Consider the following 25,618-nt stretch of genomic DNA (forward strand, 5'->3'; position numbering starts at 1 on the left):
CCTTATCGCTAAGCAATCTCTTCCAGACAACCTTTGGGTAGAGGACATTGAGAAAAGTAGTACACTGTTATATAGATACTAATATATATAAACATATAAACAAATATATTCATAAACATACAATAGGAGAGAATGAAGGAGAAAGATAAAGAAACAACACAGGAAAATAGTACTAAAGGAGAGATAGTAGGACTTAACAAGGGTTTTGAGGCTAGTGATGTATCGAAAGAAGTTAGCAATCCTAACAAAATATCAACAAACAGTATTAAAGGTGTTGCTAAAGCCCAATAACGTAAGGACAATTTCACAATTATAAGGATTTTATATACTACAAATTTTTTCCTAAATGTTGTTCGCTTCTACAAATCGTGTCGCTCCCGGGTTTGTGGACTTTAATCTAAATCTGTCTTTGTCGGTCGTTGAATATATTCTTGTAAAATGAAACGAGGAACTTGAAAACCTCTGTGATTAAACTTTGAAGATCAATTTTGTTGTTGTGATTGAATCTCTTGACCTACAAGATCAATAGGTTCAATTAAAGTGAAATTCGGATATTCTGTACATGGTATTCAGACCTAAACTAATATCATAATAAAATCAAAATAGGCTTTTACTATTATTATATAATATCAGTTTAATTTTAGTAAGTTTAATATCACTCCATATCCTGTGGCTTATATTTAAACTTCATTATTTTTTTGATTCAATATGTTATGTTTGTTACATCATCTATTTGATGATACAGTTATAAACCGATTGTTTTTAAAAGATATACTTATAGATTGTTCCCATAGAAATTTTGTCAAAACCGATTGAGTAGTTTAGTTTTTAGATCAAAATAAATCGATTTATCATAATTGAAGTCGGTTTTTTTTGGAACACAAGCTTATTTATTCTTGCATCTATTTTACATAGCGCCTTTTCATTCAATAGTTGTGAGTTCGAGATCCGCACAATACAATTATTTTTATTTGTGAATACACCTGTTTGTATTGGACTGGATGTTCTTAATTCATATATATGTATTACGGGAAAAAAATATTTAAATATGTTTGCTTGTTTGTAACGCTATACTCGTAGTACAGTGAAGTCTTAAATTTAAAATAGGGTATTCTTAGGAAAATAATGAGTACAATCCCATAAAAGTGATTTCTTCGAGTCTATTTTTGAATGTATGATAGAAATATGAATTAGTGGAGATAAAAAATAGGTTAAAAAAATAACTCTTATTAATTGTATACTAAGCTTAGCTTAGTAGACAATTGTGTTTCTAGATGGCGTTATGTAATATTATATACATCATAATTATCATCATCATCATCATATCAGCCAATGCTGATGTCCCTTAGGGGATTTTACCAGTAGTTGCCACGCTTGGCAGACATATTATATACATAAAATTTATTAATTATGTAACTTCAGTGTAATATAATGGTACGGTTCGATGAATCGACCCGGAAGATGGCTATAAGAACTTTGTTATAAAACAATGCAACCTCATAGAGTTTGAGCTCGTTCTATTTGTCTCGATGAATAGTTGGCTGACAGATGTTGATAAGGGTCTGATCACGGAACTTAGGGGTTATTTATCACAAGATATCTATTACGTTGCACCATCAATGATCTTTTTCTATTATTTCTGTCTAAAGTTGAATGGTAGATAAAGCCATATGTGTCAAGTTAGCTTTTTACACTGTCTGGATGTATTAAGAGCGTTCTTTGCAAAGTATGGTAACGTCGCAATAACCGGCGATGGGGGGGGGGGGGTTGTTAGTAATGCGGACTACCAGTTCCATTGCTAGCAATATACTCTATTAGGTTGATCTCCACGTGGTCCCTCCTGGAAACCATAATGCAGAATTCCAGGTGTATTCATCGCGAATGACTCATTGACTGGCCCCTTCATTCTCACTGGTGCACCGCCAACGTGTACCGATAGCGCAGGCGGAATTACCATTCCATTCATATCATTCCATAATCCATTAAAAAAAAACATCGCCATTTCTTGTCAATTTTCATAAATAAATTAAACATTTTTCAATGTTTCTGATTGATTATTTAAACAGTTCTCTGTTAGCGAACTAAAACGATAGTCGTGCAATAATATTTTTATTAAACTGCTTCTGAAAATTTGCATTTAGATGACAAAAATGTATTTGGAAAATTTCAAAATAAAATATGAAGTAGATGCAAAGTTTTTAGTGGTAGATTTATATGCAACGTATTCCGTGATTAAATTTTTACTTCGATATTAGAGCACTTTTTATATAACAAATACTATACAATAACTACTTTCTAAACAACAATGTAGGAAACATTGAAGAATGATCAATTGTTTTTGAAAATTGATAAATAACTAACTACCACTATGCCATGCTTCGGCAAGCTAAAGTTAGGTATGAATGCTCTTTTTAAGTTTAATAAATAAATAAGCTCCTTATAAAAAGTAAATTTTTTAAATACCATTTCTTGTGGTATTTAGAAGCTGACGATCCGTTTGATGAAATGTAGTAATCGTCGTCTAATAGACATGAACATCACAACGGGTATTACTGATTACATTATTTACATTGTAATTCTTAACACATGGCTCATATGTTGCCATTTCTGAGGAGTATGGTATTATGTCTCCATATCCTGTAATTTTAAATATAGTAGGTTGTATAATAAATTATATTTTTATCTGTGACATGATTTTATAAATTTACAGTATAATTTTTAAATTAATGGTTAAGTGCACGCAGTATACTTAAACTGATTTTGATAATTATTTTTTAACAAATTGGGATTTATCTCGACATTTATTCCATTTAAATTTCATACAATTACAATTACTCGTAGGCATAAGCTATGGTAACTGCTTCCCATCAAACGGGCTGTATGATTATTCGCCACCTTCGTGATATAAAAAAAATAGTTTTCTAGTAGTAAAAACTATAATTATAAAAACTATAATTTGAGAAACATGCTTTTATAACATTTTTTTATACCACTGACGTGGCAAACAAGCATACCCACTTGATAGTAAGCGGTTACCGTAGCCTATGAACACCTGCAATACCAGAGGTATTACGCCCCATGTTGTAGAATCTTGGAAAAACCTAGATAGGGAACTTATTTCATTACCTGACTATTCGAGGGAGGAAATATCTTTGAAACCGCTCTCTACGAAATTTACTCCGCAGTTATGGTTTTCGGCATAATATCTTTCCATTATACGTTAGAATTTAATCTCAGCATATATATGAAAATATACACCTACAACCTCGCTGTAATTGATAATACGACGTTGACCTATATATTGACTTCGGCGTGGGTGTTAACTACGCGATATATACAATTCTTGGCCTTCGTGTTAAATCATGCTATTCTAGACATTGTAATAAAATATCCTTATTAATATTTTAAATGTAAAAGTTGTTTATGTGTTACTGCTTAGTTTTAATGGTTCGATGAATATTATAAAACTTGATATACACGTACAATTTTGCATTGAGAAGGACATAGGCTTGTATGAATTTATTTATCCTGGATAATAAATATATTCTGGTCACGTGGACGAAGTCGCGCATAAAGATTACCAATAGGATACTTTGTATTAAAGTCATTTGCTTAGGTACCTTTGTCCCATTCGTGTTTCTGCCGTGAAGCAGGTGTATTTGCATGGCTATTTTTCGCTTTGAAGGGTGGAATATGACAGAGAAATTATAGGGCATAGAGACAATATTTTAGTTTTCAGGAATCACAATGTATGAGGGGTGTCACGGGCGACACAGTATATTTTGTTATGTCAATGGTACTGTTTATGTCTATAGGTGTCATTGCCACTTTCCATCAAATGGGCCGTCAACTTGTTTTTTATTCTAAGTTGCATAAAAAAAGTTTTTTTTATACAACTTAGAATGGCAAACAAGCTAACGGCCCACTTGATGGAAAGTGGTAACCGTCGCCTATAGACATGAGCAGTACCATGGACATAACAGACTCTACTGTTTCGCCCATGATACCCCCCATGCGTTGCCATTCCTGAGGACTCAGATGTTATTCCTCTGTACCCAGTAAATTCACGCCAGAATACACCAGCCAGTATTCGCCATATTACTTATTATATGAAACATGAAGTAAAAAAAAAAAAATTATACAATTAGTACAAGCATACTAATATTTACTAATTGAAAGATATTTTATTTGAATCTGAGAGAGTATGTGACCTTTTGGGAACAACCTTAATAGTTTTACCAATCGTTATAAAATTTGCATACTGTATACACAGAGAATATGCGATGGAAAAAAATATAGGCTATATTTATTATGGTCACGCAGATGAAACATCATATTTTTCCAGACCTGTAAAGTGTATTTTTGTGACAACTATCCCCAATTAACAAAAATATTATTTATTAAATCAAAACTTTATAGTTTTATTTTTTATTCATCATCTCCTTATAAACTCTCTAATGTTGATAAATATTATTTTAACCTAATTAAATTTAATATCCCGAGTCTACTCTAAGACTCTTTGTTTAGTTCACTTAGGAAGTGTCTCCATTTTTTATATTTTAATAAGTCTCAAAAAGTGCCTACAGTTATAATTTGATAAAATTCTAAGGTTTTCTTTATTGGTCTGAGCTATATAATTATTTAGTCCTTATTAACACGACAGTGACTTTGTTTATTTGTTACCTTTTAGCGCTTTAACCGCTCAATTTATTTTCATTAGTTGTGGATGTATGTACTTACTATTTGGGATGAAAAAGGATAAAGGCTACTTTCTGTATATGTAACGCAGTCACGCGATCGAAGTCGTGGGTAATTAATATAGTCTAGTATAGTAGTATACAAGTATTTTTTTTATGGATGATAATGGAATGGTAGTGCCCGCACTAACGTATACGCTGGCGGGGCACCAGTAGGGATGATAAGCGAGAATAAAATGGCACGTCAGATAGCCCCCCGTGATGAATACATCTGGAATTCAGCACGATGATTTCCAGGTTGACCACGTGGAGGTCGACTTGACAGGGTATATTGCTAACAATAAAGCTGGTAGTGCGCATTACTAAGAATCCCTTTCCCTCTCTTTGTAGTACTCGGTAAACTATAATCATTATCATTGTCATATCATCCGATAACTATTCATTGTTGAACATAGACCTCCTCCATAGGAAAGGTTTTGCCAATAGTTGCAACGTTTTGCAGGCGGGTTGGCAACCGCAGTTAGATTCTTGACGTTTTAAGAGAGACGCTGCTGCTCATTCCTCGACCATTAAGTTTCCTTAGTTACCTTTTACGAGAGCCACAGAATAGAAAGGGGTGACCCATTCTATACAGAGAATATACGGTGGCAAAATATTTTTAAGCTTAATTTTATATTATATGATATCAAATTAGCAAGTGCTTGTAAAATAAAAACAAATACTTAATATTAGTTATCACAATATGTATATACTCGTACACTTATTTAAAATAAAATATTTTTCATATTTCGTTTCATATTAAGCAACTTCATATTGCCATTCTAATTTGCATTAAAAAACAAAAAAGCAACGAGATATAAATGATGCATGTGTGTTGACAAATTGTTTTTGTAATATCTTATTTATTTATTAAACTTTAATACACATAGTAAGTGTAAATGATGGACTTAACACCATATGGCGTTATCAACCAGTCAATCTTTTCAATATTTTGTATTTGTTATATCAATATTGAAGAACGATTTAATTATCCGTTTAATTAAGCAGATCATAAATGTAACAAAGCACCTGAAATTCTTATTAGCATCAATGAGTAAATATAATTTGAATGTCATATAAAATTCGTGCTTTTTGATAAAATGAAATAATTAATTACAAATACGAGTACATTTTACTGCGTAAAATATTGTGATTTAATCACAACGATACACACGATGCGTTACATAATATTTGTAGAATACCAAACTGGGAATTAGATTTTGCCTCACGGCTTGCAAAATTTCACTTTGCAATGAAAAATGGTGACTTTAATTGTCACAAAATCAATATGGGGGTAAATTAGGATTGTTATGGGTACCTCTGTACTACTTTACCAAAACGAGACTTTTTTTATACCACTGCGGTTGCAAACAAGCTTACGGCCCACTTGGGAAAACCTCGGCCGGGAGCTCATTTCATAACCATTTTTTACAAAAATTGTCTGCTTGGGTATCTCTGTCCTACTCGTGTTTTTTGCCGTGAAGAGGTTGTGTTTGTGTTGCTGTGTTTTGGTTTGAAGGGTGGATTATGCAGTGAAATTATAGGGTAAAGAGGTATAAGATCTTAGTCCTCGTGGATAGCAATGCATGAAGGGTAACATGGAAGACACAGTATATTTTGTTATGTCAATGGTACTGTACATGTCTATAGGTGACGGTTACTACTTTCCATCAGGTGAGCTGTCAGCTGTTCTATTCTGTTTAAAAAAACTCTATCAATTAACATAGATACTATTAATCGAAATCGTCTTTACATAACTCATGTAAACAATATAAAATAACTCATGTAACATAATAATTTGATCTCAATGTGTTTATATTGTATCGATTTTTAGATCTTAAAAATATCGATCTAAACAATCGAAGATACATGTAAAAAAGATCAAATTTTCTAGATATATATTGAATAAAATTGGAAAACCCAATAGCAAAAAATATAATAAAAATCGATGTAACATTGTTGAAAACATAGCTAACTGAAAAGCGTAGGCGAAATGAGAATTTACTTCATGCAGAAGTCACGTAATTAAGGACATTGTCTACCAAAATACCAACCTCTCGGTACCTGTATGAAAGCAGTGAAACAAGCCAAATTACACAGTCATGAGATAGGCTTCTCTGCCCAAGTCCATGTTACAACGTTGTTTAACGATAGGGATACTAATACGCGTGGGCGATCATCCTTCGTTAGGCTCCGATCGTACGTCAGTTGTAACCAACACCAACTCCAATAATTGACTAACTTCAATAGGTATATGTACTTAGTGAACTTTAATATACTTATAAAGTATTAAAGACGGATTTAACATCATTTAGTCTTATCTACCACTCAACCGTAGACAAAAATAACAGAAAATATAATTGGTTGTGCAGCGAACGAGTATCGAGCAAAATAGAATAGTGAAACACATTAAAATCTTTAAATATATATAACAGAATTTTTGTAGAATACTTTTTTTGACCTTTTTTTTGGAAAGAGATTAGAAGATTGACGTTAATAAGTTGTTAAAGGAAGTTAAGAAAATATTTTCTTAATTTTTTTTTTATATTATAAAACGACAAACAAGCATACAGCCCGTCTGATGGTAAACGGTCACTGAATAAATAAATATAAGAATAACTTGAAAACAAACCTTCATCATCATTATTCTCGTTTGATTCTAAATAATGATTAAAATCGCAATTTTATACGAGGATAAACTGTGTACTTATATAAAATACGGTCGAATCCACATCTTCGAAACGATTTAATATCTAAATTATTTTAAAATTAAGACAACTTCATTCTATTATTCCTTTTGTAGATTTTTTTTATACAACTTGGAATGGCAAACAAGCTGACGGCCCACCTGATGGAAAGTGGTAACCGTCGCCTATAGACATGAGCAGTACTATGGAGATAACAGAGTACACTGTTTCGCCCATGATACCCCCCTACGTTGCCATTCCTGAGGACTCAGGTGTTATTCCTCTGTACCTAGTGAATTCACGCCATATCCCACCCTTCAAACCGAAACACAGCCATGCAAACACAACTGCTTCACGGTTGAAACACGAATGGGACAGAGGTACCCAAGCAATCGACTTTTGTACAAAGTCTCCCTCTGGTAATTATTATTATTGGTAATTTATTGATCTTATTGATAGAATAAGTTATAAAAGTAGATTAAGTTTCAGTTCTATAGTTTGTTCTGTAACATAACAGTTCTGGAAACTAATTCCATAGTCTGTTCAGTTTACGTTTACCGCGATGCCAGTTTTGAATACTACTATACTAGAAGTTTTCAGTGTGGTCCCGGCATAGAATGGACCACTCCTTCCTTTCCGTGGGTGTCGTAAGAGGCGATTAAGGGAACTTAATGGTCCAGGTATAGCAGCGTCTCTCTTAAAACATCACCAAAGCTTAACTGATAATTATTGGCACAACTCTCTTTATGGGGAAGTCCTATGTTCAGCAATGGACAGTTAAGAACTGAAATTATAAAATAATAAACTATACTAGTACTTCCAACTAACCACTAGTATGTGATAACTGTATTAACAGTTTTTTTTATTTAATTAGCATTCATAAATACATTAAAAAAAAAACTGGATTTTCAGTACCACTTAAACCTCTTGGGCTTGTGTGTGATACTTTACATTTCGTTCTCAAATGTCAATATTTACATTAATATTCTGCTGTTTTAGCAAGGTTGGACAGTAAATAGGCTTTCAGTTTAAACTTTAAGTTTTTAACAGTGATATTGTTTCGCAAGTCGGTAGGTAGAGAATTTATTAATTTAGAGCAATTATGAACTATATATGTAATAATGACAGCATATGACATTTGTCTATACGCCTTTTATTCATCCTAGCAAATATATCTGAGCTACGTAATTACACTTAGTATGTTTTATGCATTTACAATATACTTGTAATAACATGATTGCTTTGAACTATCATATGATAAATTATTTACAAAACTGAATATAGCAGGTTTACGGACCTCTATTGAACGTTACTGGCATAGATAATCTATTTATGACTGGCCGTCCATGCGGCAGTGAAATATTAAACGCCCGATGGGTGTTCCAACACCGTTTTAGTTTATTATTTAGTATTTTATTTATTATTTTTCAATTTTTTAGTTTTAAATTGGTGTTATTATAAATTTATTATTTAAATATCCGCCCAGTTCTATTTTATCTATAAGTCCATATATTTCTAATTATCTATTAACTAGGAGATACTTAAATCTACCTAACCTAACTGAGTAAATGAGTAAATTTTTTATGATAGATTAACAAACAAGCTAATTTCAAAGTAGTCAGAAAAAACGGATTTAAAAAAACTCTAACCTTAGTTATATTGTATTTCTTATATCATATCCTTGGCTCTAGTATATAGCCGTACCTAGGTAGGGGGAAGGGGTGGTATTGAGATGCCTATCTTAAAATTAAAGGCCTTAAGAAAATTATATAGATTTGCTTTTTCAAAGTCACTTAATTATATTATAGTTTTTGTCCTTCCAATATTAGGGTTTAGCTACGGCCCTGTTCTATCGGGAATAAATAATTATGTAAAATCTAAATTACATATGCATACGAAAAAAAATTACATATCCAATCTTAAGTTTTTATTTCAATCAACACAACAAAGACTTAAACAAAGTTATTTTGCTAATTTAATATTAGAAGGGTAAGTCAGAATATTCTAGAGTCTGGAGTAATATTAGGTGTGAGTTACCCTACAGCATTATAGAAGCCAAGCGTTGAATCGGAAAATTGGTTTTGTCGGCAGTGTCGATATTTCACTTCGTACACACCTGTTGGATTATAAGTAGTCTGTATGAAGAAATTTATTTATTTATTTCACGTCTTTATAGGCAATATAGGATTTCATTGATCTAGTATATCACTTTTTGTGATCTAAATTAATATTGTAAACATAAAAGTAAGTTTTTAATTTGATGACTCAATCATCGTCATAAAATTTGGTATACAAATAAGTAGATGTGGTTTATGAATGAAACAATTTTTTATTGTGCATACTGTGGTAATTACAGGTTGATAGGTAATATGGTATACAACATAGTCTATCCGCTACGGGCGTACAATATTAAAATTATCAAAAAAATACGATATACAATTACAATACATAAAAATTAAAAACATATTACAATATATAATTTTAAAAATTTAATGTCCTTTTTCTATGAGTCATTATTAAAATATTCTTTCAGGTTATAAAAGCATTTCTTAATGAGCCACTTTTTTATTGTAACTATTATATTGTACTAGCTGTATCCCACGGTTTTTTCCGGGTGAATCTGTAAGTATATAAAGTATCTTGTGTTAAGATCCTACCTACATAAAAACCTAGTCGTGTATTAAATTTTATTCAAATCCGCTTGGTAGTTTTTCCATGAAAGATTAACAAACATTCATTCATCTATCTGTATACATACACAGTGATGGTGTCGCGGATAAAAACTAGTAATGTTACCAGTACTATTAATTTTGTAACAGTTATACTTAAAATTGTTATAAGTTAAAAGTATAACAAAAACAAAAATATAATATACACTTTGAAATAGTATATAATGTGATATACAGATGTCACTGTACAAGTATTTGTACTCGTATTTACTTCTATAGATGATAACCACCATTGTGTGGCCGTCAGTGGATTGTTCATATTTTATGTAGGGTTAAATAGATATGAGACTGAATTGAAGTTATTGATATTATATCTTACATAAGACTAGTAGTATATAAAACTGATTGATGATTCACAAGTTTACAACCTAAATGCTCGTTCAAGCGGTAGTATATTCGCTAACCGTGGAAAATAACATCGGGCGATTTACCATAATTTAATAGAGGCTTGATTGGCTATTATGCTCTCAAAGGTTGTGTGAAACAGAATGTTTGGGGACTAGGAAACTCGCTATTTTTAAATGACGAGAGTAATTGTAACAAACATTTTATTTTTAAATCTTCTTTGACATAATACAGCACAGTTCCTCCTGATTTTTTTAATTAAGTGTCACGCTTCAGTTCTTGTTAAATATACCTTGCTGATGAATTTTATGCCTCGATGTTAAAAATATTAGTAAGTATATTCAGGACAGAATTCTTACTAAATTATAAAAATGAAAGTAGGTTTGTTTATTTGGTTTACATATAGTAAATGAAATGGAATAGAGAAGTAAATAGGGTACATTTTATCCCGTCCAATCAATATATCTTGGTTATACTCCTCCTATATTCTCATATTAGCCCTTAGCTGTCCATTGCTGAATATAAGCCTCCTTTTGGGCTGTTTCATATTTCACGTTTATATATAAAATATATACAAAAATTATACGAGTAATTTTATATTGTGCTTTTCAAAAATAAACCGCGCTCAAGCTTAATAAAAAATTAATATATATATATATATATATATATATATATATATATATATATATATATATATATATATATATATATATATATATATATAAAACATAGTGTACAACAAAAGGCGGTCATATTTCTAAACAATATCATTCAGACAACCCTTGGTTATAAAGAATAAAAGATTAGGGGCGCGTTAAAAAAATGTACAGCTAAACATATGTAAATAAGCACAATTATATCCATACATAAATCTAAACATACACATATTTAAATGTATACATACACAATACATATGTATATAACTTTCTATTTTTAAAAATAGTTCCCTCATCAGCTGGCGTAAAGGTAGAGTTTAGGCATTTATTTCAATTTACATTAGCCGCATCTTACGAAATGGGAACGTAAAGTTAAACACATAGAACAGTGTAGACAAATTCGTATCAACAAATTCTTAGTACTGTTACAACCAATTCTTATTACTGAACACAATGGGAACACTCACTTAGTTTCAGACCAAAAATAGATATTAATGAAACCTTTTTATCGTTGTTACAGGCGACGGAGCGGGTGCCAAGTTGGTGAGTACAACGGGCGTAATTTGGGTGACAAGTACGAGCAGACAGGCCGCCCACGCGTTCTTTTGTTCACTGGGTACCGTGCGAATCGACGTTTACTTTAGAGGAATATATCGAATATCTAAAGCTTTGAATATCAGCCCTTGTATACTGGGTGAAATAAAAATTATTCTGTCAGTTAGACTGAATGTAATACAAGGAAATGTGAGGTCTTGGAAGAAGAGGGGTATGTTGGTGGAAAGTAAATTAGCGTTATTTTTAATTGTAATTTTTAAAGTATAATATACTTTTTAGAGATATAAGTTGAAAGGCGACGGAAAAAATTAAAGTCCTAAGTGAATTGGATATGATGCATCTTAGTAGGGGATGCTCAAAATTTTTAGTTTTTAGGGTTCTGCGTCAAAAAGGTACTAAGGAAACCTTGCAATGCAACTTTGGTCATCCGTCTGTCCGTTACGGCGTTATCTCTCAGCAACTATTAACGCTGTCAATTTGAAATTTGAATTTGTTTTACATATTGCGATGGTAATAATTGAATAAATATTTTTATTTTTTTTGTTATAGATGCTTATATTAATTACCAGTTTCAATCAAGTAAGTTGACAGCTTGTTTACGATTCCAAGTTGCATAATAAAAAATATATTAGTTCATACCTAACTTTATAACAGTCTATGGGGGAGGCCTATGTTTAGCAGTGAACAGTTAAAGGATTTGACATGACGATGATATGATAAAGGTCTGGTGTGTGTGTGTGTGTGTGAGTTGTACGTACAGCCATTTAACATACGTGTAAATATTTATATATACTTGTATTTATCTCTAATACTTTTACGAAATTCAATTAATAAACTCACAGCTACCTTTCAATGCATATTTTTACTAAATTTATATTATATACCTATTAAATTTAGTAGTATCAATATCATTATGCTTCTATCAGAATGTTGTATTTTCAACCGATTTTAAAAAAGGAGATTCCTAATTCGGTTGTATTTTTTTTTGTTTGTTACCTCACAACTCCGTCAGTTTTCAATCGATTTAGAATATTCTTTTTTTACCTAAAATAAAAAAAAATCTTCAAATTAATTCTATAGCAATTTTATCATAAATGGTTCAGCAGTTCATTTTTGAAATCAAAATATCTAGTTTTGTTACAATTGAAGTCAGTTTTCTTTGCGGAACACAATCTTTAATTATACTTAGGTATACGTTATACTTTATTGCCGCGTGTCTCAATATATATTCTTTGTGTAGCAACACAAAGATCTACGCTAATCTAATGATATCCATAATCGAGTCAAACTTGTGTTATAAGGAACGCCTGTGATAACTCTATAATAAGAATCAATAATGAATAAATTCTCTCGAGGGTTTGTCTGCTTATAAAGCAGACTAGTTTTTCTATAGCTGTTACATGTCTAAGAAATTTTATTGCATTTCATTCTTATTAAAGGTTAAATCCTATCAAAATAGGAGTATATCAATAAGATTCATATTCATTTTCTATTATACATAACAGTACGATTGTTTAATTAAATTTAAATTTTTATTTTGTTACATATTAATTTAATAATTTAAACAAAAAAAAAAAAACACTGACTTCAGTTGTGACAAAGTCAGTTAATTTTGAATTAAAAATTAAAATATTGAACTGATTACTATGAGAAAAATTTTTAGATAAAAATTATTTTTCAAATCGGTTTATAAATGACGGAGTTTTGAGGTAATAAACGTTTATTATCCAATTACTTATATTATCTTAATGTTTTTGTTTTTCTATCAATATTCTATTTTGATGAGCCTTAATAAGATTTATTTTTGATGTTTCCTTTTGTTTTTCTGTCTTCAAGAAATGAGTATATTCCTTTTTAAAAGGCCGGCAGCACACCTGCAATGCCGCTGGTGTTGTCGGTGATCATGGGCGGCGGTAGTCACTTACCATCAGGTGAGCCGCATGTTAGTTTGCCCCCTGTGTTGTAAAAAAAAATTAATCTATACTAATATTATAAAAAGGAATAATTTGTTTGTTTTTTTGTGATAGATCAATTAAAAAAAATATTTACTTCATTTTAAAAATTCTTTTACTTATAGTAAGCTACATTACCAGCAAGTAGCATAGGCCATATATTATTTTCGAAAATTTTCTCTAACCGTGCGGAGATGGGTCAGATCGCTAGTTAGTTTATAATTAAGTAGGTCTAAGTTACACCTACATTTTAGTCTTTTTGTCTAGTGGCGAATTATATATAGTTATGATGCAATTCTTGTTATGGATTAAAATTGATTTACTTTTATTTATTTATTAGAAATATCAACAGCATATTATTATAAAATTTTAGTACATAAATCTTACATCATCATGATATCAGCCGTTAATTGTCTACTGTTTGCAGGCTTCCTTTTATTGAGGGGTGTTGCCAGTATTTACCACGCTTGACAGGCGGGTTGGCAATCGCAATTAGTTAATGATACTTAAAGAGGAAGGCTCTTATATATTAATTATGAGGAAGAATCTTATATATTAGTTAATTATTATTTTATATTAAAAATATAGATACATATTCATAATGTAAATATTGAGTTTATTGAGATAATTAGGTTACAGCAAAATTACACTCTGCAGCAGTATTTCCGAACCGATACGACAACATAACCTTTAAGAAAAGAGTATACTCCTTTTTAAAAGGCCAGCAGCACACCTGCAATGCCGCTGGTATTGTGGGTGATCATGGGTGGCGGTAGTCACTTACCATCAGGTGAGCCGCATGCTAGTTTGCCCCCTGTGTTGAAAAAAAAGAAAAAACAATTAATTGTGTTGAATTAGAACTGTTTTTAGCAACTCAATCCTCAATCAATGTATATTAAATCCAATAACGATTGACATACAAGTACTGTTTGGGATAGAGACCACTTTTATCTCGCTAATGAAAATTATTTTGATCATAGGGACAAAGTCGCGGATAAAAGCTAGTTATAAAAAAATATTGTTATTACATATATTAACGTATTCTAACATTAAAATATATTTTGTATTTATAATGTTTATAATACTGAAAAAAAAAACACAAAATAACAAATAAAAACACAATTAAACAGTAATAAAAAACAGTAAATAACAAAAACAGTAAAACAGTTAATAATCCATTTGGAAAAGTAATATAAGAACTAAGGTGTTATGTCTTCGGACAATGATTCCAATGCCAGCCATGTAAGTCTAGATAGGTGATAGAAACCTTAGTGAGAATTACCCAAACAGAATTTTTTTGTTGTCGCTCATTTAAATAGAACACAGTGACTTATTACAGTTAAATGCTAAGAGCTTAGGTCTGCTCTATCGGGGGATGCGCTATTTACAGCATATCACATTGATAAAAACCTTTTACGTAGCATTTCAAATTAAAAGTGATAAGGGATGAACCTACTGCGTCTCAAGGACGGTTATTTAGGTTTACAGGAATCTGGGAGTAACTCGAAAAGCAAATTTAAATTGACAAAATTCTAGCGTCAGTTAGAATGTACAAAATTCTAGCTCCGCCGTGACCTTTCGTCTCCGGGAATACGACACTTACACGTGTAAGATTAAATGACTTTAGTATTCAATTGTCTTTGTCGTAAAGGGTGACCTGAACATAGATACATCGATATTGTTTTCATTTCAGTTCTTATGTATGGAGAAGCTTCTGGATATAAATAGCTTATTTGACCACTTTTGTATTCTATGCGGTGGATTTCTAAGCTTTAAGTATGCAAATAAGATTTTATTATACTCCAATGTCACTTAGAGGCGTATATTTTTGGAGTTGGGTCGGATGTCGGATCCACTTACACTGTGCTGTTCCAACTTTATTCGTTTAATCGATGGTTAAGAATAAGATTTACGCATTCCATGGCGTAACCTGATAAGAAGGGCGCTGTACTTTGCATAAAGAAGCTTCTGAAATATATTTTCGATAGGGAAAATTTTTATGTATATAGTATATTTATTTTTACATTTATTGTATAAGTGGGTAAGTTATATTTACGTATCTATGTAATATTATAGTTGTTGTATCATCCGTTAATTGTTTACTGGTGAACATAGCCCTCCGTCTCTCCCATAAGGGAGTTTTGCCAGTAGTTGCCACACTTGGCAGGCGAGTTAGCAACCGCAGTTGGCTTTTGGTGATGTTTTAAGAGGAACACTGCTGAAGAAGGGTCAAATTAAACGTACCCGTAACATATATGAAACGATTGATGAATGTGGAAGAAGCGAAAAATGTTTATTTGAATCGAAGTATTTGGCGTTCCATTGTTTCTGCCTACCTTAATGGGAGACAGGCGTGGCAAATATGTATGTATGTATCTATTTATTTGCATTTTATATATTGGAATCCATGTCGTTTATACAGCATACATGTACTTTAGCTGCCTGCTAACTACATCCTTATCACTGTATCGGGTTGGCTGGAAGAGATCTCTTTCAGAGATAAGTCCACCCTTGTTCACTATATTTACAACTGCCTTATCTGTACAGTTTACAAGTTCTTTAAAGAATATAATATATTAAAACTTACCGGTTATACATAAAATTTCCAAAGAGACACTTTATTCGATGGTCGTTTGCTTGGATACCTCTGTCCCATTCGTGTTTCTGCCGTGAGGTAGTTGTGTTTGCAAGGCTGTATTTCAGTTTGAAGGACCAGATAGGACAATAAACTTCCACGGTACAGAGTCACAACCCCTTAGATATCAGGACTTAAGTAGGATTAGAACTATATAACTTTATACTTTTTTGTTTGTTGTTTGTGTATTTTAGCGATTTTTATTGATGGTTCTTCTTGGGATATATAGAAATCATTCTTACGCATATATCACAATGTACTAAGGTAAATTCTTTAGTGATATTTATTGTTATGGTAACACTGCACAATACAAATGTGTTTTTTCGGTTTGTTATCTCCTGGCGCCATAATGGCTAAACCAATCTTCATAAAAGTAGGTACCTATTTGTATTTTTATTCCGTTAATCAATATACATATTTCCATGGGATGATTAAAATAAGTATACGTGTGTGAAACTAAACCAGAGGGAGATTTTGTATGAAACTTCTCTGCTTGGGTATGTCTGTTCCATTCATGTTTCTGCCTTGAAGCAATTTTGTTTACATGGTTATGTTTCAGTTTGAAGGGTCGAATATGGCAATAAAATTACAGAGTACAGAGTCATAACACCTTAGTTCTCAGCAATGGCATCGCATGAAGGATATCATGAGCAATACAGTATACTCTGTTATGTCCATAGTACTGTTCACGTTTCGTGGCGACGGTTTCCACTTTCCATCAGGCGGGCTACCAACTTGTTTACTATTCTAAATTGCATAAAAAATACTGCGATGACGGCTAAAATTAGTTATTGTTTATAAAAAATAGTATTGAGAGATGCGTAAGAAATAATTATAGTATATATGATGATAATATTTGTCAATAATCTATCATATTTTAAAACCTATCATATTAATGTTTTACGAAATATATTTATTTTTATGATGTTTATATTTACCTTATAAATAACCATAAAGTAAGTAGAGAAGCTGTCGAATGGAACATTAGAAACAAAGAAATATCTAAAATTTGATTGTTTGCTTGGGCGAACATTATAAAAGTTAGAAATTCAAGTGAAATATTAATAGCTGGGCAGACTTTGTTTTTGTTTGGTTTAATTAAAGTCTGTGTAAGTTGCGAATTTTATAATTAAAAGATATATTTAATTAGGTTTGCTCGTTATTGCGAGTCTTAGGGTAGCATTGGCTGGGCGAAAGAATTTTCTTTCGTCTCTTTCCCAAATACTTTCAGGTTTTGGTTTCGGAATTTCGGGACCGCTTTTTTAATGGCCAACTACGTGATATAAGACCCTTCATTTATCTTTATTTCAAATCTTAAACGTCGTTCAATAGACTCAAATAGATCATCAATCAATTAAGTTTTTTTGTACGTACTTATATACGAATATTTTTTAGTTTTTAATAGTTATTAATCTGAGAGGTCGTTGTAAAAAAATATTATTATTAAACTGGTATAAAAATACAATGAATGAATATAAGTTATAATCTATGTTAGGCGTGATTGAATTACACATATCTAAACATCGATATTAATTTTTACTCTAGTAATCGAAAGAAAAAGTAGGTTAATTTATTTTTAAAACAGTACTATTTACACAGTTATCAGGAGGGTCGATATAGAAGAAGAATAGGCACGAAGTATATTCAAAGGAATGTTAAAAACTAGTATATTTTATACGTAAATAATTATTGCATACTTTTTACTTATCATGGTATTAATTAACTTATTTGTTTCAGGATGTACCGGTCGAGCAACTGGAGAAGTTGAAAATGGGTGAGTATTGAATTTAGTCATCTGTAGTCAAGGATTTTTAGTCTAAACATTTGCAGTCATCACTCCATCTAGTCTTCACTAGATTTCATTACAGTAGTGATTGCTGGTTAGTCGCTTAGAATTATTTTGTTTAATTCCGCTACCATTAGTAAGCGAGCGACTGCAAACATTTGACGATTGACGACTATTATTATTAATAGAAGTTCTACGACCTTACATATTAGTCATCAATCTCTCATCGTTATTCAGTTCACGCGAATGCTTCATCATGTGTTTCATTTCTAAATGTATTCACAATTGTGTGATAGAGTTCCGCAAAATAACATATAGTTCTGTAAAAAAATCTCCGGTTCTAAGCTAAAAACATTCCAAAGGCAGAAAAGGTTTTCAATTTACTCACGTCGTTTTTTCAAAAGACTTGAAAAAAATTGGTTTTTAATTAACTTGTATTTTTTATATGTTTGTTAACTCATGATTCCGCCAGTTATAACCGATTTTAAAAAATCTTTTTTTTTATCTATAAGGATATACTTTCAGATTAATTTTTAAGAAATTTTCAAATATTTTAAATATCAGTTCTATAGTTTACTTTCTTAATCCAAATAACTAGTTAATTTTTATGGGACACAATATTAAAATTTAGTTACGATTAAATTACGGATTCCATGTAATCAGCATGGAAAATGTACTTATACCCCACTGCTTAACGGTTCTTCGAGTTTAGTTTGGAAAATTGAACCGATCTATTGCTTATCTTGCTTGCTGATTCATCAGATAATACCGTCACATTGGTTGTTTTGCGGATATCGTCGTTATGGAATTTCGAATTCATTACGCTCCGTGACCCGTATAGCGATTTGTTCGTTCCTTATAAAGAGAAAATTTTGCATATTGCTAAATTCGCAAAATGTTAACTTGGCATATCATCCACTTTGCATAATGATCATCTTAAAAACAAGTTCAAGTTTTCAATGATGGTAAAAGTTGGAGATTGTATATTGGTTTGCATATTGTATATAATGACATGAAACTGATATACATTTTTGATTTTAACCAACAAGAAAAAGGTTTTTTCAATTCGACTATACTACATATATATCTTCACTTATTGTAAACTGAATTTGATTATTTATTTTATAACTCTTCATCATTTATTTATTTTTATTTATTTATACTTTATTATTATTATTTATTAATAATAATAATACATAAAAAATATAACAGAGGTAAGCAAATGTACAAAGGTGAGCTTGTATTTAAATAGAGTTCATTTCCAGCAAATCCAAATTAGAAAGAAGCATCAATGTCAGCGGGTAGAGGTAGCGAATATATCGTCATCATCATTATTTTTTCAGTCGTTAATCATTCACTGCAGAACATAGGCCTCTAGACTGCCATAAGGAACGGTCCCGAATCATCTGCATCCATTGACAATCTGCAATGCATTTGAGGTAGTTCCTCCATTTAGTGGGGGATCGTTCTATACAGCATTGTTTTATTTTATAACTTTAGATTTTAAATTAAAAAAATTAACCCTTAATAGATTAGTTTGTTTAAAATTTAAGACGGATTTGAAAGTTTGAAAATCTTTAAATTAGCGAAGTATAAGCAATAAATTACTTAATTAGATTTAAACTTTTACTTTAAAACATACTTCATTATTCATAACAATGTGAATTATTGAGAAGAAATGTAAATCTTCTAAAGTAGCTTTATTAGGTTATGTAACGTTTATATTGACTTTCATTATTTAAATCTTTATAAGTATTATAATTAAAATAGTAGTATTTAGAAATATTTTACAATACGTAGGGCTCAATAGAAGATTTTACTTATTGTAAATAATCCCAGAGATTAGGAAACAAAACAATTAAGAAAAATAAATTTGATAATATATAATGTATGGTTTCTGAAAAATAAAATATATAAAAATCCAATATCAGCAAAGCTATGACATGATTAGTAGAAGATTTCTTTGTGTTAGACGATATATAAGTTTGTTAACTAATACCGCTGACACACACTACGATTTATTGTTCGGGGTAGATCGAACAACAGCGATAAATTGTCGCCAATGTTATTGCCTCTTATACTTATATAATTATTATATATAGCTACATAAATGTATATGTAAAGAAATTATAGAGTTTTCTGCTCTGTTTAAGAGTATATTTATATATTTATATGTATATTTTTATGCAACTTAGAATGGCAAACAAGATGACGGTTACTACTTTTCACCATCACGACGGAAAGTAATAACCGTCGCCTATAGACATGAGCAGAACATAACAGAGTATATTGTTTCGCCCATGATACCTCCCATGCGTTGCCATTCCTGAGGACTAAGGTGTTATTCCTCTGTATTCTATAAACTCACTGTCATATCCCACCTTCCGAATCGAAACACAGCCATGCAAATACAACTGCTTCACGGTTGAAACACTAATGGGACAGAGGTGCCCAAGCAAATTACTTTTGTACAAAGTCTTCTGGTGTATAGAAAAAAGCCTTTTTATTTTTTCTTGTCCGTTATTTTCAGTTCAAATTGCATTCTGAACTGGACGGTAGGTTCATTATAAATGACATTTAAAAAATGCTCATTATAATTAAATTACTTAAAAATACTTTATACCTACAACCCTATAGTGCGAGTAACCATTTTCACAGCGTGGGTGGTATGCGTTTGTATAAAGCATTTGCTTTGTTTTCTTAGGTACTTGCTTACCTATTTGTTTAGGTATAAATGGTATTATGATGAGATTCTACCTGCGCTGTGTGAGCGGACTGGGAGCATTCAAAGGTATAAAAGGAGCCTGCAACAATAGGGTTGTCCATAACCTCATAGTTCAATGAACCGCGGTTGATTTAAATTGGTTTATATATAGATCATCTTACTTGCGTAATAATAACATGATTCGTTTTATTGAGATCGTATCTGCAAGTTGTTTTTACAGTTATTTCTAAAAAGAGGAAAATCAGAATAGGTTTAATTTAATTTAGAGGACACGATATCTTGATATCTTTGTTAATCTTTCATTGTGAGTCTTTCACACACGGTATAGTCGTGAGCAAACTGGGAGTGAATCATTGCTACAACATAGCAATATAACTATATATATATAATATAACAACATATCTACACGGTGAAGTCAACACAATTAGAATTCTTTTAAGGGGTGCTCAGTGATTTGAACATTTGTCATCATCGTCATGTCGTAATTATGGGTCGACAAGTAATAAAACATTTAAAGCTTGTTGATAATGGTTAGAAATGTTTTGATATATAGGTCTTGACATAATTTTAAAATTACTGTTTGATGTTCCCTTTTGTCTTTTTGTTTGTCATTATTCTAATACATAATTCTCTCTGAATATTTTTTTAACAAGCACTTTATGTATTCGACAATTTACAATATGGCTTCTATGACGCGCTCAGCTGTTAAATTAATACTGGAATTTATAAATTTTTTGTCGTAATGTGTACCATATTTTTTTGAAGATATGTTTTCTTTTTTTTATGTAACTTAGAATGGCAAATATGCTGACGGCTCACCTGATGAAAGGTAGTAACCGTCAACTATAGACATGAGCAGTACCATCGACATAACAAAAATGTACACTTGTTTAATTGGTAACACGGTAATATTATTTTGAGTTACAATGTATTTTATTAAAAAAAAAAGTCACATATAAGCTTTAATTTATTAACTAAATGAGTAAATCAAATGAATATTCTATTTTACGAGCAGAAATGTCTATTATTGAGGATTGTAATGTATTATATTAAATCAAGACTTACCGTTAGCTTCGTAATTACTGCCAACAGTGCAAATACGACCTTTTATTTGACATACCACGCCAATTAATAATTGTATGTACATGGGGGTAATTGGATTGACCAATACTTAATTAAAACCTTTTTCCTTCATATGGGCATACAATTAAATATATATTTTTTGGTACGGACCACAAGATAATTATGTCATGTTTTTTAAAAAATATTACGATCGAAATAAGTTCTTTTTCGTCGTTTTGTGACCAAATGCTTTGTATGTTTTCCTTTCTTATAAATGAAAAATGAAATTCAATAATTAGAAAGTCTTGACGATGTTAATTCTCTGTTAGACAGCAGTGATAGTGGAAGAGGAGTAAATTGATGTAGAAGTAGCATCTATAACCAACCATAAAAAAAAATTTGATAAAATAAAATTTTATTAAAATTATTTTAAAAACTAAATACAGGTACGATGATCTTACTCGTATTATTGATCTTCAAATAGTTAAAATACCAGTTGATTTGTGTAACTTTGAAATAAAAAAATATAATATTATTGCTAATATCTCTAATATTTATACGAATATATTTTATTTCTTAACATTTACAGTATACTCTGTTATGTCCATAGTACTGCTCATCAGGTGGGCCATCAGCTTGTTTGTCATTCTAAGTTGCATAAAAAATATTTAGTCTCTTGTATTGTCTTTTAGCATGAAATAAATAAAAACAATAGTTGTTTTTTGAGACATGTTTTTTTTTAAAGTATGCTAATTGTTTAAATTTCCCCCTGTATATGTATAATTGTTATTTAAAATTATTTTTGGAAAGAGCAGACAAAATAAATTAAATAACAAAGGCAAAAAACATTTAGTTTATTCAGTATATTTATTATTAATTTAAATACTAAATTGGTTCATTTCTCTTTATTCTTCAGAAGGTGGCTGTATCAATGAGTCTATACACTTTATAACAAAAGTTATAATAATGAATATTTAAACGAAAGTCAATTCATAGAAAACTAATCAATACTCATTTTCCTAGGGACAAAGGCACTTTAAGGTTAGCAATTAAATCTACTTTGATAAAAACGGGGATTATCAGTCCCTTTGGTTGCCAACCCGTCTGCCAAGCGTGACAACTACTGGCAAAAAAGACGGTAGCTATTTGGTGCAAGAAGTGTAATTGACTATGAAAGGAAAAAAAAAACAAACGAATACGTTGGATAATACAAATAAAAAATCGCTAATTGAATGTTTGGATTTATTACAAATTTTATTTATAAAGAATTTCTGTAATAATTTCAACAAAACTTAAACTATAGTTATGTTTTAAATTCGGTTGTATTTTTTAAGTTTGTTACCATATAACTCCAGCAGTTATAAACCGGCTTAAAAAATTCTTTTTTTATCTACGAGTTAAAGGATATACTGACGGATTCATTCCATAGAAATTTTATATATATATATATATATATATATATATATATATATATATATATATATATATATATATATATCTTCTATTTTCGATAGATACTCTTTGGATATGAACAATAAAACAATAAACAGTTACATGACCTGATTAGACAACGTAATTTTACTTTTAGACCACTAATCAATCACTTTATCATGAAAATCCGTTTTGTTTGGTTAAATATTTTATAAGAAATTCAAGGTAAAATTATGTTTCTATAAACTTTGATGATTTATTATTCGAATAATGAAGAATGACGTTTACTTCAACGAAGTCAATTACGTAACGATAAAGCAAGGAAATTTTAAGTTTACGAGATATTTTTAACCGCTAAAAATATATCTAGTGCAATGTAATGTAATGTAATAATATAAACTTCAATTTGTTTTTACTGTATTTGTTTTTTGACATTTGTGATTTAAGTTTTATATAATAGGGATCCATATATAACTTGATATATTTAGTAGGTAAAATTATTTAATTATTGAACTTTAATACACTTGGACAGTGTAAAAGACGCACTTGACGCCTGAAATTATATGGGTTTGCTGGAAGAAAACTCTATCAGAGTTAAGCTCGCGTTTGTACTTTTAATTACCTCTTGCATATTCTTATAACTAATGTGTACAATAAAGAAAGAAATAAATAAATAAATAATATTATATATATATAATTATATAAAAATAGCAAATAATTTATAAATACAATTATATAACATAGAATAATATTATGTAAGATAATACATATAATACTCATACGAAATTTTCGAAATTAACATGGCTCGATCCCATGCTCACTTGATAGCTTGACGCGTTAAGTTAATATGAGAATCTGAAACTTTTTTCTTGTTATTTGATCCATATTTTTTTGGTTATGAGAATGGTATTTATTTACCATTTTCCCTGTATATTTAAAAAATAAAATTGTCTATAAAGGTTACAAAAGCAATAGATCTTTATTTCACCTAATTAGTGTATCAAGACCTTGCACTCTGACACAAGCGGTGAAAATGATCTCTCATAAATCACCGGGCTGACGTCATAATTTATCGGGTAAGCTCAACCTAGAAATGTGGACGGTCGAAATCCCAATAAGGCCAGAATATAGCCTTATGTATTATGAGTATTATAAAGAGGAAATATTTGTTTTTTTTTGGATATGAATAAGCTTAAAACTACTCAACCGATTTTAATACTTCTTTCGCCTATAGAAAGCTACATCATTAGCGAGTAACATGAGTTGTATTTTAGTTCGAAAAAAATGGTTCAAAACCGGGCGGATTACTAGGTATATCAAGATCACTCATGACTTGTCGAAGAATGGCGATATACAAAATTATCTGTGAATTTTCAAAAACAATTTTCAATGTTTCTGATTGATTAAAAAATACAGGTATAATATTATCGAATTGAAAACCGTTTTCGATTGCTGATAAAATCGGAATATTTAATAACATTGGACCTTATAACTTTGCATAGATAACAAATGATTCCTACGCATATTTCTATTAATAAACCTACCCAAATACGTATTTGTAAATATGATGAGTAGGTAGTAGACGTAACTGAAACAATATCTTGTTCAATGATAGATGTAAATCTTGAACTATATATACTCACCGCTTATGTAATTAATTTATATTATACGAGAACATGAAAGGAAAAATTATACTCATACCATGAGTTTGTCTGTGTTATATATACAAAATATATATTTTCACTTTCTTTTTATTTTTACTATATTCTGTTACTTGTTTTGGGCGAAAGTAACAAAAAGTCAAAATAATTTATTCATAAGGATTTTTTTTTATTTCCGCTCATACCAGTCACTTTCTGAGCTTACTGTTCATTTGAGTAAGCAATTTCAGCCGGGTAAAACTGACTTGTATCCTTAAAAATGTACTATAAACTATAACTTTGTAACTTATTTATTTATTTAAATAACTTTATTATTCTAGTATACTAGAATAATAAACTTCACCTTTTATAGTATAATATAAAAGGCAGACTTAATACTAGCAGCATTCTTTATCAGTTAGATATAGATATAGATATAGATATATACTCTTTATTGTTTCCTCCAAAAGATTACAATAGTAAACTTATTATAAATATAAATAATTACAAGAAATAATCACAGTTAATCAACATTTTTATTATATTTTACTGAAGAATAAAATAAACTGAGATACACGTGTACGATTCACTAGCGCAAAATTCGTCTATCTTCGAATGAATAAGCTTTACTCAGGAAGTGTTTATTATTGAAATTTTCGGAATTGAAAGGCAGAACTAA

General features: G+C 30.5%; 1 protein-coding gene across 1 annotated transcript in view; it reads left to right on the plus strand.

Annotated features, from left to right (window-relative positions):
• LOC113515306 (uncharacterized) overlaps positions 1–25,618 on the plus strand; it is a 131,085-nt gene that overhangs the window by 75,119 nt on the left and 30,348 nt on the right. The window contains exons 3-4 of the mRNA XM_052899996.1: positions 11,674–11,696; positions 18,033–18,069. Of these exons, the coding sequence (XP_052755956.1) occupies positions 11,674–11,696; positions 18,033–18,069 (60 nt within the window). The remainder of the gene's footprint in view (positions 1–11,673; positions 11,697–18,032; positions 18,070–25,618) is intronic.

This window comes from Galleria mellonella, unplaced genomic scaffold (assembly GCF_026898425.1).
Source record: "Galleria mellonella isolate WM207_F2 unplaced genomic scaffold, CSIRO_AGI_GalMel_v1 utg1260, whole genome shotgun sequence".
NCBI lineage: Eukaryota > Metazoa > Arthropoda > Insecta > Lepidoptera > Pyralidae > Galleria > Galleria mellonella.